The sequence below is a fragment of the Lynx canadensis genome, chromosome D1 (assembly GCF_007474595.2).
Source record: "Lynx canadensis isolate LIC74 chromosome D1, mLynCan4.pri.v2, whole genome shotgun sequence".
Lineage (NCBI taxonomy): Eukaryota > Metazoa > Chordata > Mammalia > Carnivora > Felidae > Lynx > Lynx canadensis.
The window spans coordinates 12,118,846-12,139,909 of record NC_044312.2 but is presented as its reverse complement, the minus strand read 5'-3'; the positions used below and the strand labels follow the sequence as shown (position 1 = coordinate 12,139,909).

The 21,064-nt window shown below is 46.7% G+C and overlaps 1 protein-coding gene across 2 annotated transcripts; it reads right to left on the bottom strand.

The window, feature by feature from the left end:
• Positions 1-10,739: 10,739 nt before the first annotated feature.
• Positions 10,740-20,802, bottom strand: LOC115525924 (nicotinamide N-methyltransferase-like). Of its 2 annotated transcripts, XM_030333343.1 has the most exons (4): positions 19,645-19,895; positions 18,025-18,232; positions 16,418-16,871; positions 10,740-11,116 (listed from the first exon to the last, which is right to left on the bottom strand). In XM_030333343.1, the coding sequence occupies exons 1-3, from the start codon at positions 19,793-19,795 to the stop codon at positions 16,439-16,441; spliced, it is 792 nt and encodes a 263-aa protein (XP_030189203.1). In that variant the 5' UTR covers positions 19,796-19,895; the 3' UTR covers positions 10,740-11,116; positions 16,418-16,438. The 2 variants fall into 2 exon arrangements, with proteins under 2 accessions (XP_030189203.1, XP_030189202.1); XM_030333342.2 differs by lacking the exon at positions 10,740-11,116 and having other exon boundaries at positions 15,863-16,871; positions 19,645-20,802.
• Positions 20,803-21,064: the final 262 nt, after the last annotated feature.

Here is a 21,064-nt window from a genome sequence, read left to right as displayed (position 1 = left end):
AAGCTACCAGCTCCTTTAGATCAAGGACTATGGCTCAGTTCTCTTTGTGGTCCCCTGCCTATCACATCTACATAGTAGGTTTCAAAACACTGGTTGATGAGTTGACTCTTATCATGTTGCAGCAAATGCAATCTCAATGAGTGCCCTATATTCCATGAGTGATGACTTAGTAAGGGACCATCTGGCTACAAAGCAGAGAAACTCACTCAAAGAAGCTCAAGGAAGAAAGGAATTATTAATAGAATATAATGGAAACACACTGGGGCACCTGTGTGGCTCAGTCAGTTAAGCGTCTGACTTTGGCTCAAGTCGCGATCTCATGGTTCATGAGTTCGAGCCCCACGTCAGGCTCTGTGCTGACAGCTGAGAACCTGGAGCCTGCTTCAGGTTCTGTGTCCCCATCTCTCCCTGCCCCTCCCTTGCTTGCACTGTCTCTCTCACTCTCTCTCAAAAATAAACATTAAAAAAAAATAATGGAAACACATTGCAGGGTATCTCACTGGGTCTCACCAACCGAAAGAATCATTAGGCAGCTAATTTCTATCTCCCTCTCTGTCTTTCTCTCCCTCCTTCTCTCTTTCTTTTTGTCCTCGTTGGAGGTATAGGGTCTTGATTCCCACAAACTGGCTTCTTTTGCTCATCTACTACACACTGCTCCATTCTGACTGTTCCAAATGGTGGTCTCTGCACCTGACCTTACAGAATCTTCTAACCCATCTCCTCACAGCTGGCTAACTAGGTCTGCATGGTCCAAATCCACAGACCTTAGAAAGGGAACCTGTCTGGCCCAGTATGGGTCAGTCATCGATGCTTCTCAGTAAGTGTTGGGGTAGCAAAAGAGGTATGTGTGATATTAAGACTGCCCATTATAAAGACTTAGATGGAACAGACAAGTTGTCTCAGATTGTGTAACTGTTGGACCTTCAAAAGTCAGATCACAGACTGGAAGGACGTAGAATCAACACGAGGTATCCTTGTGAGTGGATTGGAGGCACGGCTGCTGCAATGCTGATTATTTCCTGCTTCCCCCAACCACCCTGGTAGTGGAGTACAACCACCAGGGAGCATCCACAACTCAAAGTCAAAAGACACAAATTGCCATCCTGATTTGCCAACAACGGTTTGTATGACAATGGCAGTTAGAAAAACTAAGTTTTGAGATTCTGAAGCCTCAGTTTCTTTTTTTTTTATTTATTTTTTATTTTTTTTTTCAACGTTTATTTATTTTTGGGACAGAGAGAGACAGAGCATGAACGGGGGAGGGGCAGAGAGAGAGGGAGACACAGCATCGGAAACAGGCTCCAGGCTCTGAGCCATCAGCCCAGAGCCCGACGCGGGGCTCGAACTCACGGACCGCGAGATCGTGACCTGGCTGAAGTCGGACGCTTAACCGACTGCGCCACCCAGGCGCCCCCTGAAGCCTCAGTTTCAATAGGGATAATAATATAGGAGAAGAGAAAAATTCTCTTTTCCCATCTTGGGATCTCTGGCTGGGCCTAAGAATTAAACTGACATGAGACAGATTAATAGGAGAAATGAATGTGAATTTTAGCAATATTTTACACGGGAGACTTCACAAGAGAATGAAGACCTCAAGATGTGGCCAGAGTGAGAAGCTTTTATATATCTTTTGACAAGGAAACAATCAATTTGTGAAGAATTGACAAGACAAAGGGGTTTGGCCTAGGGGTAGTAAGTGATAAATAAGTAACTAAGAAAGTAAAGATTGGCTTAACAAGGTTTGTACAGATTTCTCAGACCCAAATTTCCTGTCTCTGGTGATAAGAATGTCTTCCTTCCTCCTGGTACAGAGAGGGTACCTTTCATATGGGACTTTCATCTCCTGCTTACAGGAAGAAAAAGGAGGATCAGAGCAACCTTCCTATACCTACTGTTTTTTAAACGCCTTTAATTCAAAATAATCAAATGCCAAAGTGACATGTTTTGGGGTTTTCTTCAACAGTATCTATTCTGTTCAGTGTTCCCTGTTCAAGGTTTTGAGAAACGTAATTCATAGTTTCCCTTACACTGAGTCCTCACCTTGGGAAATGTCCCTTTTTCCACCCATGAGTCTGTTTAACAGGGAAGTTTAAAAATAGTGGTTATGTAGCTTATATGTGGCCTTGATACGGTAGTACCCCTCGCCCCCTCGTCCCGTCATTAATTTTTTTCCTACCCTTTTCAGAAGCTGCCAAGATGGATGGTCAGAATCAAATTTTACCACAGATAGAAACCCGCCTCCGTGTTGGCCTGCTGCCCACTGTTCCATGAATGTCTGTTACAATTATGAACGTACGAATATACAAATACACACGTGGTGAAGATGTCGTTCCAAAATCAACAGCCTCTGGAAGCTTTTCTGGAAGGAAAATCTTCTTTTCTTTTTTAGGATTAACATATACTCTATGAAAACAAACTGTGTAATCATATAAAACAAAGGCCAGATTTTTAAATCAGATACTGAACAGTTCAAACAAAAATTTAAGCGTGTGGTTTATTTCATTATCCCAATTTTTCCTTTTTCCTTCTAAATGGCCCACTATGGAATTTTTCTTAGAAGCAATTAAACTAAAACCTCCAAATCCTTTCCTTGGTAGTTGCTATGAAAAAAACTAGAACCCCGTATGCCGTGTCTAAGAAAGATGCATAAATGAAATGCTTCCTTCTTTATCCTGATTATTTGGAGTCTCCGGAAGTCTTAGTTTCCTTTTGGATATGAATTCAGGAGCAATTCAACATCCCAATGGTGAAATGGGACCAGTCCTTGAGTAGAGTTGCAACAGTACCCTCATGGGCATCGAAGGGCACATCTGCTGGTCCACTGGCTTTCCCACTGGAACTAGATTCCACGGTGATTCTAACAGGCTTCAGTGAGCAAAGAAATTTAAAATGCCTTGGGTATTGGCTCGGAAAGGCAATCCTCTCATGGGGGCAAAATGTAGTGAAGACAAAGTTCCAAAATCAATAGCCTCTGGAAGGAACAAAGAGCATGAAGGAAATAGAAAGGGAGGAAGAGAGGCAGGGAGAGTGGAAAGTAAGGAAGGAAGGAAGGAAGGAAAAAAGGAAGGAAGGAAGGAAGCAAGGAAGGAAGGAAGGAAGGAAGGAGAGATGAAAGGACTCAAGAAAGCACATCACTGCCATCTAGCCTGGGAACTTGGTCTACTGGTAGCTGCTCTTCCCATGAGGTCAGTTGATAAAACATTTGCTTCATTACCTCAGGTCATGACCTCATGAGAAAATAGTTCTGCAATACTAGTGTGCAAACGATCAAGGTCTGAGATGAAAAAAAGAATGAAGAACAAGTAAGGACACTAACTTGTGGGTAATTCTAATGGATGGATGTATAAAAAATAACGTCATATGTGGTTAAAAACAAGCAAGATGGAACTAAAATACACAATATCAATAGCTTATAAATTTCAGGGGAGGGTAAATACATGGGGTTGAAGTGTTCTGGATCTTTGAATTGTCCAGGAAGGGTAAGAACTTGCTGAGGGTAAGACGTTAGTTAGGCTTTGCTAAGTAGATTATGCATACTGTAATTCCAGGCAGATGATTATACACTGCCCATACTTCCCGAGCCTGAGAATTGTCTCCGGTTGTAGGAGTATGTTTGGCCCCTACATAAAGCAGGTGAAAACAGCTGGGCAGCAGCCCTCAGGCCCTCACCCAGTGACAAAGGAGAGTTGCTGAATGATTATACTGGCTTCCTCAGTCCTGGGATGAGAATGCCCAAACAGGTTCTAGGAACTCTTGCAGAGGTCCGCAGCGGAAGTGAGCCCCGGTTGCCCACAGCAGGAACTGGTTCATGAATGGGGCCTGACTGCCTTCCTTTCTTTCTTTGTCTCACTTTCCCATGCCCTCACCAGTGCTTTGGGGGATCCAAAGTAAAATACCTACACTGCAATCTTAGGCACCACAAAAATAACACAATCAGATTAGTAGAGGAGAGGAAATGGAATGACAAAAAATAAATTCAGAAGGAGGCAAGAACTAAGAGAGAGAGGGGAAAAAAAACAACAACAACAACATAGACTTGTCAGGACAAATATAAAGCATAAAATAAGAAGGCAATCGATGGAGAGTTAAAGATAGATAAAAACATCAGTAAAAATATGTAATACGTGAGTAGCAGGATTCCTCGACTAGACTTAATGGACGCATATAAAATATTTCACCCAACACCTACACACGTGTTTTAACAATACAAAGCACATTAGAAATTACCCTACACTAGCTTACAAAGCAAGCCTCCACATATTTCAAAGGACTGAAATGAAACGGAGTATATTTTTGACCAACGTGTTTAAGTTAAAAGTCAAAAAACCAAAAAGATAACTAGAATACCCTGATTTGTTTGGAAGTTAAGAAACGTACCAATAAAGAACCTGTGGCCCCCAAAAAGCAATCAGAGTGAAAATTATAAAATAGTTTGAACTCAGTAGTAATGGAAGTACCACATATCAAAATTCGTGGGTTGAAGCCAAAAGAGTATTTAAGGGGGAACTCTAACCCTCAAATGTACATACCAGTAGCGTAAATGGGGGTGTGGAAAGAAAATAATATCACAGAGAAGAAACTAATGAAATAAAAAGCTAAAATACAATTGGGAAGATCAGCAAGGCTCAAAAATCGGCTCTCTGAAAAGACAAATATAATTAGCAAATTTCTGTTTTTAATGATCAAGGGGGAAAAAAAAAACAAAGGAAAAGGCACATACACCCAATGTCAAGAGTGAAAATGGAAACTTCACGGCATATGGTACAGACCTTGCAAAGACGGCTATTAGTTACCGTGAATACCTTTATGCCAATATACCGAATATTTAATGGAGACGCTCCCAAGTAAACGTACAACACATGCAAAGCCTGAACTGACCTGTAACCATCAAAGAACTTAAGTCGAACATTGTTTCTGCATGAAACCCTCCGGGCAGATGGCTTCACAAGCGAGTTCTAGCATATATTCAAGGAATCGGTCATTTTATTTTTACCCAAACTCTTTCAGAGGATAGAAAATGAGAAAACACCCCTCAACTAATTTTATAAGTTGAGCAAAACCATAATGCCAAGGTTATTTATGAGAAAGAAAAATTACAAGCTAAACATCACTCATGAACACATATACAAAAATCCTAAACAAATTCTTGTCTAGTCCATAAAATAGCAAACACTTATATGGTGCTTACTAGGCGTAGACACCGGTTTAAGCATTTTGGACGTGTTACTAAACCTTACAATAGTTCTGTGAGTTAGGTACTATTATCCCCATTTCAGCATATAAGGCACAGAGAGGTTAAGTACCCTGCCCAGGCCACACTGCTAGGTAGCTGTATAGCTGGGGTTCAGACCTACAACAGTCTGATGGGACAGCCTATTCATTTAGTGGTTACACTACGACCAAGCGGGTTTATTGCTGGAGTACAAGGCAATTTAACATTCAAAAATCAATTAATGTAAGGGCGCCTAGGTGGCTCAGTTGGTTAAATGTCAAACTCTTGGTTTCGAATCAGGTCATGATCTCACAGTTTGTGAGATCCAGCCCCACAGTGGGTTCTGGGCTGATTGGGTGGATGTTGCTTGAAATTCTGTCTCTCCCTCACTCTTTGCCCCTCCCCCACTCATACTTTCTCTCAAAATAAATAAATAAATTTAATAAAATCAGTTAATGTAAATCATCATATTTACATATTTAAGGAGAAAGACCTTCTGATCATTCAATAGATATATGGAGGTGGGGGGAGCTCAAAATCCACATTCATTCACAACAGTAACAATAAAAACCACTTGGCAAATGGAGAGTAGGATGGAACTTCCTTCATGTGAAAAGGATTACCTACAAAAACTTCAACAAACATCGTACTTCATGATGACACTTTTAAAAGCTTTCCCTCTGACCTGAGGACCGAGGTGAAAATTCTAACAACTGCCAAGTTTTATTCTTCTATCTTAACGATTACCAATGTTATTCAACATTCTACAAGGGGTCTTGGACAGCACCGGAGGTAAGAAAGATAAATAAAAGGTAGAAGCATTGGAAATGAAAAAGTTAAAATTATTATTAAAAACAGATAAGATAATATAGAGAGAAAATTTAAAATAATCTACAAAGAAACTACTAGAATATAAAAGTCTAGCAAAATTTCTGGATACGAAGTGAATATAAAAAATTAAATTCATTTTTAACCAGCAAGAGTTATAAAATGAAATTTAAAACAGACTTCATGCACAGTGGCATTAAAAAATGAGAAGTACCTAGGAATAAATCCAACAAAATATGTACAAGACATTAATGGAGAAAATTATAAAATTTTATGAAAAGACATTAAAGAAGACCTAAATAAATGGAGAAATAGACCACTTCATGGATTGAAGGACTCAACATTGTAAAGATGTCATTTCTCTCCAAATTGATTTATGGACTCGGTAAAATCTCAATTAAAATCCCAATAGGTTTTTGTTGGAACTTGACAAGCCAGCTCTAAAATTTATATGACAGTGGCAAGGGCCAAGAGTAGCTACTCCTGAAGAAGAAAAATAAGGTAGGAGGGCTGGCTTTACCAGACATAATACTTATTATAAAGCTATAGTAATGAAGACCGTATGGTATCGGTGTAAGGACTGACAAATAGACTAATGAAATAGTAGAGAGCCCATAAACAGACCCATAACTTTATCAACCCTTGATATACAGCGGAGGTGATATCCCAGATCAGCGGGGGAAAAGATAGACTCTTCAGTAAATAGTGCCAGGGTAACTGAGTATCCATAGGGGAGAAGATGGAATAGGACCTTCTTTGCACACTAGACACAAAAATCAATTCAGGTGGATTAAAAACCATAGACGAAGGGGAAGTCTCTGAGGATTTAGAAGGTAATGTAGAAGAATATCTTCATGACCTTAGGGGTAGAGAAGGGTTTCTTAAACCGGATACAAAAAACCATCCATCAGAAATTTGAGATTTTTTAAGTTTGACTATATTACAATTAAGACCATCTGTTCAACCAAAGACACATTAAGAGAGTAAAGAGACACACCACAGAGTGGGAAAAGTTCTCACAACTCATAAAACTGACAAAGGACCAGGATCCAGAATTTATAAAGAACTTCTGTGAATCAAAATGAAAATAAAGAACAACCCAGAAAACATGAACAGACCCTTTATAGGAACCCTATGAAAAGATGCTTAATCTCATCAACGAAATGCAAGTGAAGTCACAATGAGATACTACTACAGAGCCATCAGATTGGCAAAAATAACGTCTGCCAGCACCAAGGACCTTGAGCACAGATATTCTCATGTATTTCTAGTGGGCAAATAAGCCGGTGCACCGTTCTGGAAAACAGGCTGGCACGAACTAGGAGACTTGAGTTGGGCATACCCCATCTCCAGCAATTGCACACCCAGGGTCATACCTAGAGCAAACCTGGCACAGGCACGTGACTGTTCTTAGCAGCATTGTTTGAAGTAGCCCCCAGCTAGAAACAACCTAAATGTCCAGCAACAGTAGAATAAATAAATCTGAGTATACAGCGATGGAACTGCACCAATTATAGCTATAGGTATCAACGCGGATGGTTCTCCAAAGACGGAGAGGGAGAGAAACAAGAAGATACACATTTTTATTCCAATGATATAAAGCTCAAAACAGGCAAAAGTAAACAAGCTTATCTAGTGATGCATAAAGGAATGGCAGACTATAGAGAAAAATAATCATTACCTTAGACGTCAGGACGCTGGTTGGCTCTGGAGGGGAAGAAGGGGGTGCTACTAAGACCCTTCACTGTTCTATTTCTCAACTTGGGGGGCAGTTACCTGGTGTTCATTTTATATTAATCTTCAGACTATATGCAAATGTTTTATGAGCATTTCTATATATGATCAAGCTCGTGATAAAAAAAAAAAAAACAACAAAAAAACATCCTGCATGTCTAGATGGAGGACTGCTTTTGACATGTGCACAGATGTAGAGATGAAGAATCCTTGGTCATTCAGGTGGCCCCAGGTTTCCTCTCTGAGGCGTGCCCAGAGAGGCTCTTTTACTCAATTTCACCCAATGGGGTTATAGCATTCAAGGGCACCGAAGGATAAATGACTGGTTCAACAAAAACGGGGCAAGAATGGTGGGGAACATAACAGAAACTACCACTCAAGCTTCCCTTCTCCAACACCGGCAAAAGTCTGTGCTTCAGACATCAAGGCCTACTTTAGATCAGAGGCCCGGGATGCTCCAGAAATGATTCAGACTCCCGTAGGCAGTGATCTCGCCTTTTACTCTCCCTGGCTTCTGCTTATCTCCAAGAGCGAGCCGCACCCCCAGGTACACCGCAGCAATTAGGAGCCTGCTTCTGCTGCCAGCGCGGGGCAGGGGTTTGCTCCTGCTGTAGAGACGGGCCTGCGCTGAGCCTCTTCCTCGGTCTCTGCTCAGACCAGACCTGAGGCCAGGTGTGAGGCCTGAGATTGGAATCCGAGGCAGAGCCAAATTGAGCAACTCCCAGAGTCAGAGGAACCAGCAATTTGGAGCCTTTCATGTGCTTGGTAATTAATAATAAACAAAATTACAAGCAAAATGATAACTCATCAAATTTGATGCGGCCCCACAGGGTCTGCTTTAGGTTTTAATGAATACGGATGGTGAGTCCAGGGATGATTCATCTGAGCCTTAATTGGAGGGAGGCGGGGAGCCCTTTCCTTGAGTCTGTCACCTCTCTGTTTCCCTCTCTTGTTAGAGTCATAGCTCCCTGTGGGCAAGAAAGGAGGCTGTCCCATCAAAACACGAGGGGGTCCTGTGTGTGCGTTTCTTAGGGTTCTAACAGCGCATCCTCTCACGGAGCTTTGGGTTTTCAACCTAAAGCCACACAGCTACTGGTTCGGCCAAAAAGTTTAGTTCGCTACTTATCTATACCCACGATTCCCGGATTTCTTTTTTATGCTTATTTATTTTTCAGAGACAGAGTACAAGTGGGAGAGGGACAGAGAGAGGGGGAGACACAGAATCCGAAGCAGGCTTCAAGGCTCTGAGCTGTCAGCACAGAGAATGACGCAGGGCTTGAACCCACGAACAGTGAGATCATGAGCTGCCATCAGACGCTTGACTGAGCCACCCAGGTGCCCCGAGTCTCCAGATTTTAAACTGGCCACTGAATCCATTGCCTGGGTTGCAGGAAGCTTTGAGAAGGATGCCAGGGCAGGGAAGGAGAGGAAGGACACAGGACGCGAGCTCTTCTTGGAGGAGAAAAGAGAGAGCCGGGGTGGGGGTGGTTGAGGGAAGAGAAGGAGATTCCTGAGCCTCAGCTGGGCCCAGTTCCGTCATCCAGCAAAGAGGTGCCCAGCCCCAACTCACCCCCTTGGCATGGTTTGTGAACTGCAGCGAGATGGCATTTGGGGGCTTTTGGCAAAGCCGGGGACCAGCGGCTTGGCCGCAGCAGGTGGCCGTCAGGAATGACCAAGTTCATGAGGCTGAAAATCGTGGCGGGGCTTCTACAACACCCACCTGGCAAAAGCTGAGAACTGGGGTGGCTTCTGGGCTATACAGATGATTCTGCTTTGCTTCCCTGTGGTGTGATGTCCCTTTGTCTTGCACTCACCATAATTCCTACCATCTGATTTAGGTCTATCTTCTCCGTTTCCACTGATTTTTTTTCCCCCTTGTTTCCTGCTAATTACCATTCGCGGTATAATACATATATTTGAAACACCTGTCCTGCCAGGTTAATGTATGTCACTCTTTTCCTCTGTGTTTAATACGGATGTGAAAAAGCAGCTAGTCTTAGTTCTTGTGTAAAAAAGCTAGACTAAGACTTGATGTTGTAATTCTGCTGTTCTTGTACCTGTCTCCTGTTTTGTTTTTGAGAAACCATGAGGTCAGGCGGTTAAAAGGGAATGCTTAGGAAACTGGAAAATTAGCAGTGATGGCTGACCGTGGGGTTTTCAAAAAAAGTTGAGGAGAGATGTCACAGCCTCATGGGAATCCGACTCAGTAAAGGAAACCCAGTCTAGGAAGTAAAAGCTGTGACTGTCAGTCTTCGTTCTCTTGTTAGAAAGCTTCGGAAAAGAACGTGTGTAGGGGGAGGGGATCCCTCCGTTCGATCCTATCTTCTTGCTCCCCACGCATCTCCCACCCTCCCGAGGATTTTCTAAGAGGTTTAGTGCGTGTTCTTTTCATTATGTGTATTTCCGTGAAATAGGTACTGTTGTTTTGTATGTATATATCTTCATTTGCATCGTTTTCACTATGCCCTTAAGGCCCGTGCACGTGGCTATGTGGACATGTGGGCCATACCTTCTTGCCACTCCGTGACTTGAATCCCCCCATTTACGTATCTACTCCCCCAGGGATGGACACCCAGATTGCCTCTAACTCCCCCACACAACGTTTCTGTAGATGCCCAGGTCTCCTCTGTGCAGACCTGTGTGGGAATTTCCACAGGGTATATTCCCGGGAGTAGAAATGCTGAGTCACAAGCCAATTAAATATTTAATTTTAGTGAGAACCACCAGGGTCCCCCCCACCCCCGACAAGCCTATACCAGTCTACATCCCCAGCAGCAGTACATGGGAGTTCCTGTAATCACCAACACACCCATACACACCTCTAACCCCTACCAAAATTCTTGGAATGATCTACCTTACCAGTTTTTGCAAATCCAATGAAAATACGTGAAGTTACACAATTTTTTTTTAAGTAGGCTCCATGCCTAATGTGGGGCTTGAATGCACCACCCTGAGATCGAGTCATATGCTCTACCACTGAGCCAGGCAGGTGCCCTTATAATTTTTTAAATTTCACCTTTCTCTAACCAATTGGAGCTCATCTAAGTGTGCACATCGGTGAGGTAAGTTCATTGATGTAACAACCCACACATCTCAGTGGCTTCACAAAGTATATGCTGATACATCTCTGTTCGCTTCACAGTCCGGTGTGGAGGGAGTCCGGGGAGGGATACAGCTCCAGGCGGTCAGACTTCTACAGGGCAGTTGTCTCATTTCCTAGGGGCCAGAGGTCTCCAAGGGATTCTCTGCATCCAGCCCTTGGAGTAGGCATGAGATGCGTTCACATTCCTAGGGCCAGAACCCAATGCCACAGCCCGAGGCAAAGGACCCAAGAAATGGAGTCTTGCCATGTGCCAGAGAAGAGAAGACAGAGAAATCAGTGAAGAGTTACACAACCTGCCACAAAATGTTTCCTAACTTTGGAGATTCCTCTTCTACAAATTTCCTAATCACACCCTCACTCCTTTTTTTCTTTGGACTTCCTCCTAGTCCAAATTTGTATATTTTGACTTGGCTGTTTTTTGTATATTCTAGAAGGTGTTGGTTTTATCCATTGCAAAGATTTCTTCCAGTCTGTCTGCCTGATCACTTTGGCTACGGGTCTATCATCAATCAGCAATCTAATTTTTACGTAACCTAGTTAAGCAGTACGTAGACTTATGGTTTTTGTTTTTGAAACTGCGTTTGTTATTTGCTTACAGGCTTAACCTCTGAATTCCTCTTAAATGCACCTCGTCACTTGTTAAGGCAACATGTAGTGGAAAGTCCCAAAGGAAAAAGCCCACCCCAAAACTAATTGCCCTGCTATCAAGTCTTTCCCCCAGCATACAGTTTCTCACAATCCTATAGGTCCTAGCCTGGAAAAATTCAATTCTCTGAAGCTTCTGTCTGAATGTACAAAACTGTTCAGAAAGCCCTTTCTACTGGCTGGAGAGTTGGGCGACAGCCAGACCACAGAGCGTGTGCCATTAAAATGGTTGCAACCTTAAAGGGTGTTGCGTTGGAAATTTTTCAGACACACTGGAATGTCTTTTAATCTCCCTCCCGTGTTGTTTCTTGACTTTGATCTCTTGCTCATGTTTTCCCCTTGCCTAAAAAAGCCCTTTGCTTGGCTAAACCCTCCTATCCTTAAGACTCAACCTGGGCATTGCTTCCAGGAAGCCTTCTGTGACCTCCCTCGCCCCACCCCACATCTAGGTTAACGCACCTCCTCTGTGTTCCCCGGTACCTGTCCTACTCTTGTGCGGAACAAACCACTCCGCGTGGCAGTGGCCATTTGCCCACCTAACTGTGAACTTTTTGGAAGAGCTGAAGCCAATTCTCCTTTGTTTCCTTAGCACCAGCATGAGACCTGACACATGCATTGGCATTAATAGCTGCCGAGTGGATCTGATGGACTTGCTGGGCCCTGTCCACTGCACTTGACCCTCCTGCCCCTGCCTCATGAAATTTGGGGAGATTTTCACTACAATAGAGAGGGCCCAGAAAAATTCCACTCCAGCAGCTACTAATGGGCTGATCCTTCAGCACAAGGACCTGGGCTTTAGTTTCTGTTGTGGAAGGGGAGGGGGGCATTCATCCTATTTATGGTTGAGTGAAGGTCAGTGAAAATCAGGGTCCTCTGGCCAAGCCGTGGCTCTCCTCTTCCTGATTTCCACATTCAGAGGTCAGGTTGAACAGGACAGCAGGCCTCAGGCAAACAAGGTTGAGGGAAGACTGTCCTCTGCCCCATGGACCTTGCAGTCCGCCAAGCTCAAGGCTCCACTGCCCCCTTGTGTCCGGAGAGTGAAGGACAAGGGAAATAATCCAAAACGGGTTTAGGACTGGTCCCCAGGGAGCCATCTTGCTGTCCTGTCTCCTTCCCCTGAAGGACACACTCACATACAGAGACACATGGTCAGGTGGACGGCCTGCCTCGTCTTCCAGGGGTGTGCCAGCCATCCCCCTCACTGCCTGCTCTTTCCCCTGGAGGTCTGAGTGCCTGGGATCCTCCTCTGGAAGGCAAAGTAAGGGTGGGGGGGCTTGAACATTGTGAAGGGGGTTTCTCCAGGGGAGGCTTGCAGACAGGATGGGAACAGGTGGGAGGGCAGCTCCCTTCTGCCTGTAGATTCTGCGTCCAGAGGCGTCCTCCCCTGCAGCTTTGGGGAGCTCTGTTGTAGAGAGAGGGACACTGCTGGGCTTGGCACCTCCCCTAGGTGCCCCGCCCTCATAGCCCTGTCCAGCTGTGCCAGACCTCAGTCTAGGTCTGTCCATCCCAGCAACTATCTGAGCCTTTCTCCCACCCCCTCTGCCCCGGTTACTCTCCACAGTACCTCCCTGCTGATTTCCTTCTTAGGGCTCACTTTTTTTTTTTTTTTGTCTATTCCTTTATTGTCTGCCTTCCCTTCTCCAAAGTCGAATGAGGGCAGGGCCTTGCTGGACTCATTCACCATATCCTCAGAAGACAAAACAGGGACAGGAATCTAATGGCCACTTATTCTGTGTTTCCTGACTGAGGTTCCCCAAACATGACTGATGTCCCCGCCCCCCAAGGCTCCCACCTTGGCCAGGCTGCTTCTTCCATCAGAAGTGCTTTCAACACCCCAGCCTACCTCCACCCCACCTTCTGTTTGCCTGGCGATCGGGTACTCACTGTGAGTTCAAGACTCGCTTTAAACATTACCTCTTGGTTACTGGAGGGGGTGTGGGAGGGAGGATGGGCTAAATGAGTGAGAGGCACTAAGGAATCTACTCCTGAAATCATTGTTGCACTAGATGCTAACTAATTTGGATGTAAATTGAAAAAAGTAAAATTAAAAACTAAATAAATAAAAATAAACATTACCCCTTTGTGGCGTGCCTGGGTGGCTCAGTCGGTTGAGCATCTGACTCCTGATTTCGGTTGACGTCATGACCTCACGATTTGTGGGACTGAGCCCCACATCGGGCTCTGCACTCACAGCGTGGAGCCTGCTTGGGATTCTCTCTCCCTCTCTCTCTGCCCCTCTCCCACTTGTACTCTCACTCAAAATAAATAAATAAAACTTTAAGAAGAAATATTGCCTCTTTGTGATGCCTCCCTTATCTCCCCCAGATTAAGAATGACCTTCTGTGTGCCCTCCCCTCTTAACACTGCTGTCATACCATCTGTGAATGAGCCCAACAAGGGCAAGAATTGTGTCATATTTGTTTTCACATATAAAACATATTTGTTTTCTTAGGGCCTGACAAATGGCAGTTCTAAATGAGTATTTATTGATGAACTCTGATTACCCCCTGGAGAGTCCAATGCCCTGAGCTACCTTCCTATCCTTCCTTGTCCCCCAGCGTTCTCTCATAGGGATCCCGCCCTCCAGGCAAAGAAAACATCACATCATTTACCTGGTATCTTCCCAAGGCCATGTTTTTTTTAGCAGTAGCATTTCTTCCAGTGGGAGTACTTTTCCAACCAGCACCCTCTCTTAAAACTCATCTTGGCTACCACTTACTCCGTGACACCTTCCTCAGTCCCTGAGCAAGAATGAATCCTGTCCAGTGGCGTGGTTCCCATCACCATCCCTCTCCCAAACAAAGCCTGCCTTGCAGTAGAGTCCCAGGCCTACTCAGTGTCAACTTAACAAAAGCGTGTCTCTTGTTACTCCAGTGAATCGTAAACCCTTTCCGTACTTTCCAGGCCACGAGCCACGTCTTGCACATATTGGTATCTCTCTACCTCCCAGGAAGCCAAACACAATGCTCACTCACAGCCCACAAAGTTTAAGGGGTAACTTGAATATCACATAAGGGAGTCAATAGCTCCCTGAGGTGACTGCCCGTGTAACTGACACCAGGACCCCAGGGGAACACACCCCGGGATGCGTGCCCACACTTGATGCAGTGAGGTAGAGCATTGGGCAAGTCGGTCCCACTGAGACCACCTGTGCCTGGACACCCTCCCCATATGCCCACCCACCTTGCTCTTTGCTTTATGTTTCCCAGCCCAGTCCAGCTTTCTGGCTGCATGCTCCAGTGGGCCCCTGGAGGTCTCCTTGGAGGAGGTGCGAACACTCAGCCTCTGGGTGCATCTACTGCCAGCTTTTAGTAGCTAACTCCTGATCTGATCCTAGCCTTGGAGAGTCAGCTTCTCCTATCACTCATGTGGTGACACCATGGAATGGATCTGACCCACCCGCTACGACCATCATCAGCACACACACACACACACACACACCCGTACCTACATATACACACAAGAATATACACAGATACACAGACATGGGGTAGAATGTGATCAAGGGCTTAGACATGGCAAAACTGTGTTTACTGTGAGGACCAGCCCTGGGCAAAGTTCCTGACACACCTAGCACAGTGCCCGGTGTTTCGTAGGCACTCAACAAATATTTGTTGGATGAACAAATCATTTGCTTACCCATCTCCCAACACCCGCCAACCGTCACTGCTTTGGCAAATTCTCTGCCCACTTGAAACGCTGGTCTGCTCTACCATGCCAGTGCCCAAGGTGTTTTATCAGAGATCTCCAGGGGCAGGGCCCCAAATTTTGTACCCAGGTGTCAGTTTTTCCTGCTGAAGTTCAGCAAACACAGCATGTTCTTTCCCCTCTGGGTCTTGGCACATGCTACTGCTACTGACAATTCCTGCTCTCCACAGACTATTCCCGCCCCGTTCTTTCTCCTGGCTTCCTCCCACTCACCCCTCCCATCTCCCGAATCTGCTGCTACTTCCTTCAAGAGTCTTCCCCAAGGGCCCCGTGCCCGTCCGCAACTGGCTTAGGTGGGTCGCACCGGACAAAAGAGAACAACGCCTCCAGCTCCCTTTAGAACTGCTTATAACCGGGGCGCCTGGGTGGCTCGGTCGGTTAAGCGGCCGACTTCGGCTCAGGTCATGATCTCACGGTCCGTGAGTTCGAGCCCCGCGTCAGGCTCTGGGCTGACAGCTCAGAGCCTGGAGCCTGTTTCAGGTTCTGTGTCTCCCTCTCTCTGACCCTCCCCTGTTCATGCTCTGTCTCTCTCTGTCTCAAAAATAAATAAACGTTAAAAAAATTAAAAAAAAAAACTGCTTATTACCTGCACATGCAAGGTCAGTGAAAACACATACGCCATCGCACACGTAGCTGTTTAGCAGGTGTGTTCATGTTATATATTTGGGGTGTCACAGGAAGCCTGGGGAGGGGTCTTGTTATTTGCATTTCAGAGATGGGGAAACTGAGGCTGTGAGATACGAATGACCTACCTATCATCACAAGAGCCAAGTACCAAAACCCACGTCTTCTTGCACCAAAGCCCGCGTTCCTTTCATTTTGTGGGACGGGGCGGCGGTGTCATCAGCAGGGGTGAAGATGCAAATGATGAATGAGCTCAGAAGGCGAGCCGTCCCCAGATGCCTCAAGGAGGAGGGCACGGGGGACTCTACCCTCTTCGCTCCCATGCAACCCCAAGGTGCCCTCAAAACTAGGGGAGGCCAAGCTTTATTTTCTGGCCCAATTCTTCCCCGACCCCGGGACGTTAGTGGAGTATACCATGAACCTCTCTGTTTGAGAGGAACATCCCTAATTATCTGGCAATCACGTATTACAATAAGACTCTAAAAGCATTTGCTGGCAAGGAAGAGTTCTAAATAAAGCCAAGGGAAGGAAATGGGGTAGCCGAACGACCCCTGCATGCTCACCCCCCTTCCAAGTCCAATACGTCAGTCGTTTCTCTGGGCCACGACGACGAACATCGCGGTGTAGTCTGACTGCTCATCCGACATGGTCTCAGCTGCCCGCGGAGCCGTCTCCAGCTTCTCGATGGTGAAGCCGGACTTCTGCAGAGCCTCACACACGAATTTCTCCTTCAGGGGAAGGCAGGGGAACTTCTTCGCCCCCACCATGTAGAAGGTGGTGTCAAAGCCCCCGCCCAGCACCAGATGGCCCCTGGGCCGGAGCAGGGTCCGGATGTGGCGCAGGGCAGCCCGGAAGGCCTCCTGGGTGAGGCAGGCAGCCTCAAGGCACAGGGAGGAAAGGACGCAGTCCGCCAGGGGCAGGACTGCAGGCTCCAGGGGCTGTTCTTTATTCACGTCACACTTGAGCACCTGGGTCACGGTTCTCCTTAGCCGCTCCTCCTTGTCAGCCCACTTGTCTCTGAGCGGAGGGAAGAGGGAGGAGAGGCCAGCTGGGTCAGGCTCATCGCGTGAGAGGCGTACGTCACTCCCGCCATTCTCTGCCTTCCACACAGACTCCCGGAATATCAAGTCAGTCTTACAGACCAAGAAACTGAGTCCCAGAGAGGGGCACGGTTGTGAAGCCAGCTGTGCATAAAGTCAAAGCCGAGGACCTGCAAACCCTGACCCCGAGGTCGCTGCTCTTTCCACCCGTGGGCCCTCGCTGAGCAACGTATGCCTGGTGCTTGGCCTATTCCGTCTCCGCTCGGTCCGTGTTTAACACGACCCGGGTAAGTACAACCAGAAATGGAAAGCCAGCCTGAAATCAGCTGAGCAAAGCTACAATGCGAGCTTGGCCGACTTTGCTGGGTCTCCCGGTGTTTCTTGGCCACCCCACTCGACCTCCTCATCGCCTCATAGGTTCTCTTCTTACCTACACCTGTTCTCAGCACACGGGGCTCATTCATACTGAGGTATGCACGGGGACAAGCACTTAAAGGTTTACCCTTTCCAGTTCTGTATTCTTAAAAAGTCACAGTCTTAAGCAAAAGGAATAAGAATCCAATGTACATCTGCAACCGTCCTACCTAACTGGGGAGAGTGGTATTTGGGGAGTGGAGGTGCCATGGTGGACCTTCCTGGTGCCCTGAAATGATCCAAGGTAAGTAGATTCTGTTCACTTGTGCAAGATGGGTCTTAATTCTAGGCCCAGCCCCTGCGATCTACAGAAAGATTCCCCAAGTCTGGAGCCACCTGGAGGTTGTAATTGGAACAGCAGGGCCACCTGCCAATCAGAACGGCTGTCTGCCCTCAAACACCAGCTGGCTGCCACCCTGCCCCATCCACATCGGCCTGGGGTCATGCCTTGGCATTCTGGGTAGGCGCTCGTGACAATTCCCTTTTGGCTCTGGGTCTGTCTATAGCCATCTGTTTCTGTTCCCTCTTTTTGGTCTTTATTGGATTCATGACACACTCTTCCTCCTTTCTTCTTCTTGGAACCCCACTAACTTCCTTCCTTCTTAGTCTCCACCTGCCTCGCCATTTCCACACGAGGCCCATGATAAATTCTTGATTCGGAGAGCTAAGTGCAGCTCGCATCGTGGCAACCCCAAAGCAAACAACAAACCCCTTACCTGTCCCCCTCAAGCTCACACACATATTTCACCACTGGGGACCAGTCGAACGTCCCTGGAACCTTCTTCAGCCACTTTTCCAGCTCCAGGCGGTTCTTGTCCGTGTAATCAGTGGCGATTATCTCCTCAAAAGACTCGCAGGCGGAGAGGAGCTGGTAAATGCTGGGCCCGGAGCCAATGTCAATCAGGAGCTTTCCTTTCAGCCCACCTGTTTTAGAACAGACACATTCTAAGCCGTCAGCACCAAACCACAGCTCTGAGGGCCTTCCCAAAGGCTCCGCTCTCTTTCCCACTTGGAGAGGCTGCGGGGAGTCGACCATCGGGGACTGTAAACTCCAGCGTTAGGGATTTTGCCTGCCCGGACAGCCTTAGGCGCTACGTCACACAGTGCCAGCACTGACCATGGGGAGCGTGGTAGGAGGGGAGAGTGAGCAGCAGGAGAGCCTATTTGGGGTGTGTAGGGGGGACAATTACTAGAGAAGCAGCTTTGTCATTTCAACGGCCAATCTAGCACTATAAATAAGTGTTCAGAGAAGAAATCTGGTCACATTTCCGAGGACACTGGCTTCCACATTCCAAGCACTCTTCGCTGAAGGGTCCTATGACCCCGAGACCATCTACAACATTCCAAAGATCAATCAGCAAACATTCATGGAGCACCGCCTGCATTCCCAGAAACTCTCTTAGCAGTGTGAGGACTAAAAGGGGAATACAGACCTGCCGGCAGAGTCCTCGGCCTCCCCTTCTCTCCAGCCAGGGAGAGACTGGGTTAACACAAAATGGCAGCAGCATTTGGAATATGGCAAGCGGCTTCCGAGATAAACAACAAGGCAGCAAGGACAGAAACCCAGCTGGACTGACGGATCCTGACCTGCCACTGAACTGAGCCTGCCCCTTTGCTCCTGGATTCTGCTGCTACATTTTGTTTGTTTCCCCTTCATTCGTGTTACCTGGAGGCTATAGTGGCAGGTAAATTGAGCAAGCATCAAAGGTTTCAGAAAATGTGAGAGCAGGAGATTGTTAATTGGGGAAATTCTATCTATTGGGTTATGTTTCCTTCTCATGTGAATCATGAAAAGATGCCCAGTATTTGATTTTAATAGTTCGGGCTGCCGAGCACCTTTCTTCCCCTAGGGGCAAATCTGAGAGCCACCCACCCACGATGTTTTCACGAGCCACAGCGGTAATCTCACAAAAGAGCGAACGCTTCCTACACTGAACTTGGAAAGAGGCTTCCTACACTTTCTGATGCCCCGTGTAGCTTCTTTTGCCAGGGACTCCTTTTGCTAGAAGATAGGACCACGCAGGACCATGAAAGATCGCAGCTCCTCAACTTCATGGGAGGAGAAAATCTTGTCCCAGAGACCTCAGAAAGGTTTAGGGCATCCCACCATGTACCATACATCAAGTACATCTAACCTGGTCCCATAGAGCAGTTCTACAGACTCTCCATCCAGGTCGAAAGTTCCAGTCAATTGTCTGGCCACCCTTCCCCCCCTCCCACCTCTACCCCCATCCTGAAACTTGCCCTAGGGTTGAAGAAGACGAGCATCTGATTTAAAATTTGCATCGCCACCCTTCCCCCCACAAACCTCCTCCCGGGTTCAAGGAAACTAGCACCTGATTTAAAAATGGCGTTGTAGTGTTTTAGCAGGAAGTAGAGGCAATCGTCACCCACAGGGCTCTGGCCCATCTTGAAGTAGTCCAGGTAGACCATGGGTTCAAAATACGTCTGGTAGAAATCCAGCGCTGTGGATTCCTGAAGAGCCATAGAGAATCCTGAGTTTTGTCCAGGAAGGAGCAGGCAGCCTGATGCCCTGGGGCCTTCTTAACGGAGTTCAGACAGTCACTCCGCCAGTCCTCAAATACTCGGGGAAAGACCAGAACAGCCAATGAAGAGCGCTCCCCGAGCCCTCCTCCCTTCAGCCATTTGCCTTTGCCACACTTGGCAACTCCCTCCTGTTCTCCAGCTCCCTCTGCAAGGAGTGGACCTGCCCTTTCCCCCACCCCTGTCCCCAGGCTTTTCAGTGGATTTGGCTGGTGCAGCAGGATTTCTAGGCCCTCCTGCTCCACTGTATCGGATCCTCTTCTACAGCGGCTTTGCAAACGATTTTAAAAGCATGTCCAGTTTTTAAACTACTCCCCTGTGAACCGCCAGTATCTCTGGCTGTTAACAGGATGGATACATCTTAGTTGGTTTTTGATCTTCAGCGTTTTCTTTTTTTTTTTAATGTTTTAAAATACTTATTTTTGAGAGAGTGAGTGAGAGACAGAGCATGAGGAGGGGGGGGGGCAGAGAGAGAGAGGGAGACACAGGATCCAAAGCAGGCTCCAGGCTCTGAGCTGTCAGCACAGAGCCCGACGTGGGGCTCGAACTCATGGACCTGGAGATCATGACCTGATGCTTAACCGACTGAGCCACCCAGGTGCCCCAATCTTTAGCATTTTCTGAATTACACCCACTCCCACAACACCCGGTTTCTGCCCCAGACAACTCGTTGGATGCGGACAATATTTAGAAAGTCGAGAAGACAAGAAGAGCAGGTTTTAGTTGAGGGGTGAAGAGGACAAGATGATGAACAGAGATGGGTTTAGTTTCAGCTTGAGGCTGAAAAACCTAAGCTGACCCGGATCCAAGTCTGGACTGCACAGAGAGATCGGAGCTGGAGCTGCCGATGTGGAATGAATGTGCAAAAATTACTTATTCTATAGCTGAACTGAATTTCTTCTTTGAGTCCCATTCAGATCGTGGCAGACGTTACATCTCAATCACTCAGAGTCTTCCTTCACCAGGCCAGGAAGCGGGGAATTTATGTGGCGCCAGGCAGGGGAAGCTGGCATTTGTCCACACTGTTGGCATCTACTAAGATTCCATTGCATAACCCCGTCTTAGATTACTGATCAACAAGGGTTGCAACATCCCCTTTCGGTAACCTCCAGGCCTCTGTCTCTCCCCATGCCCTATTTCCATTTCCCACTCGGAAACGAGGGAAATCACTCTCCCACTCCCGCAGGATCCTCTGGGCTGTGAAGCAACCAC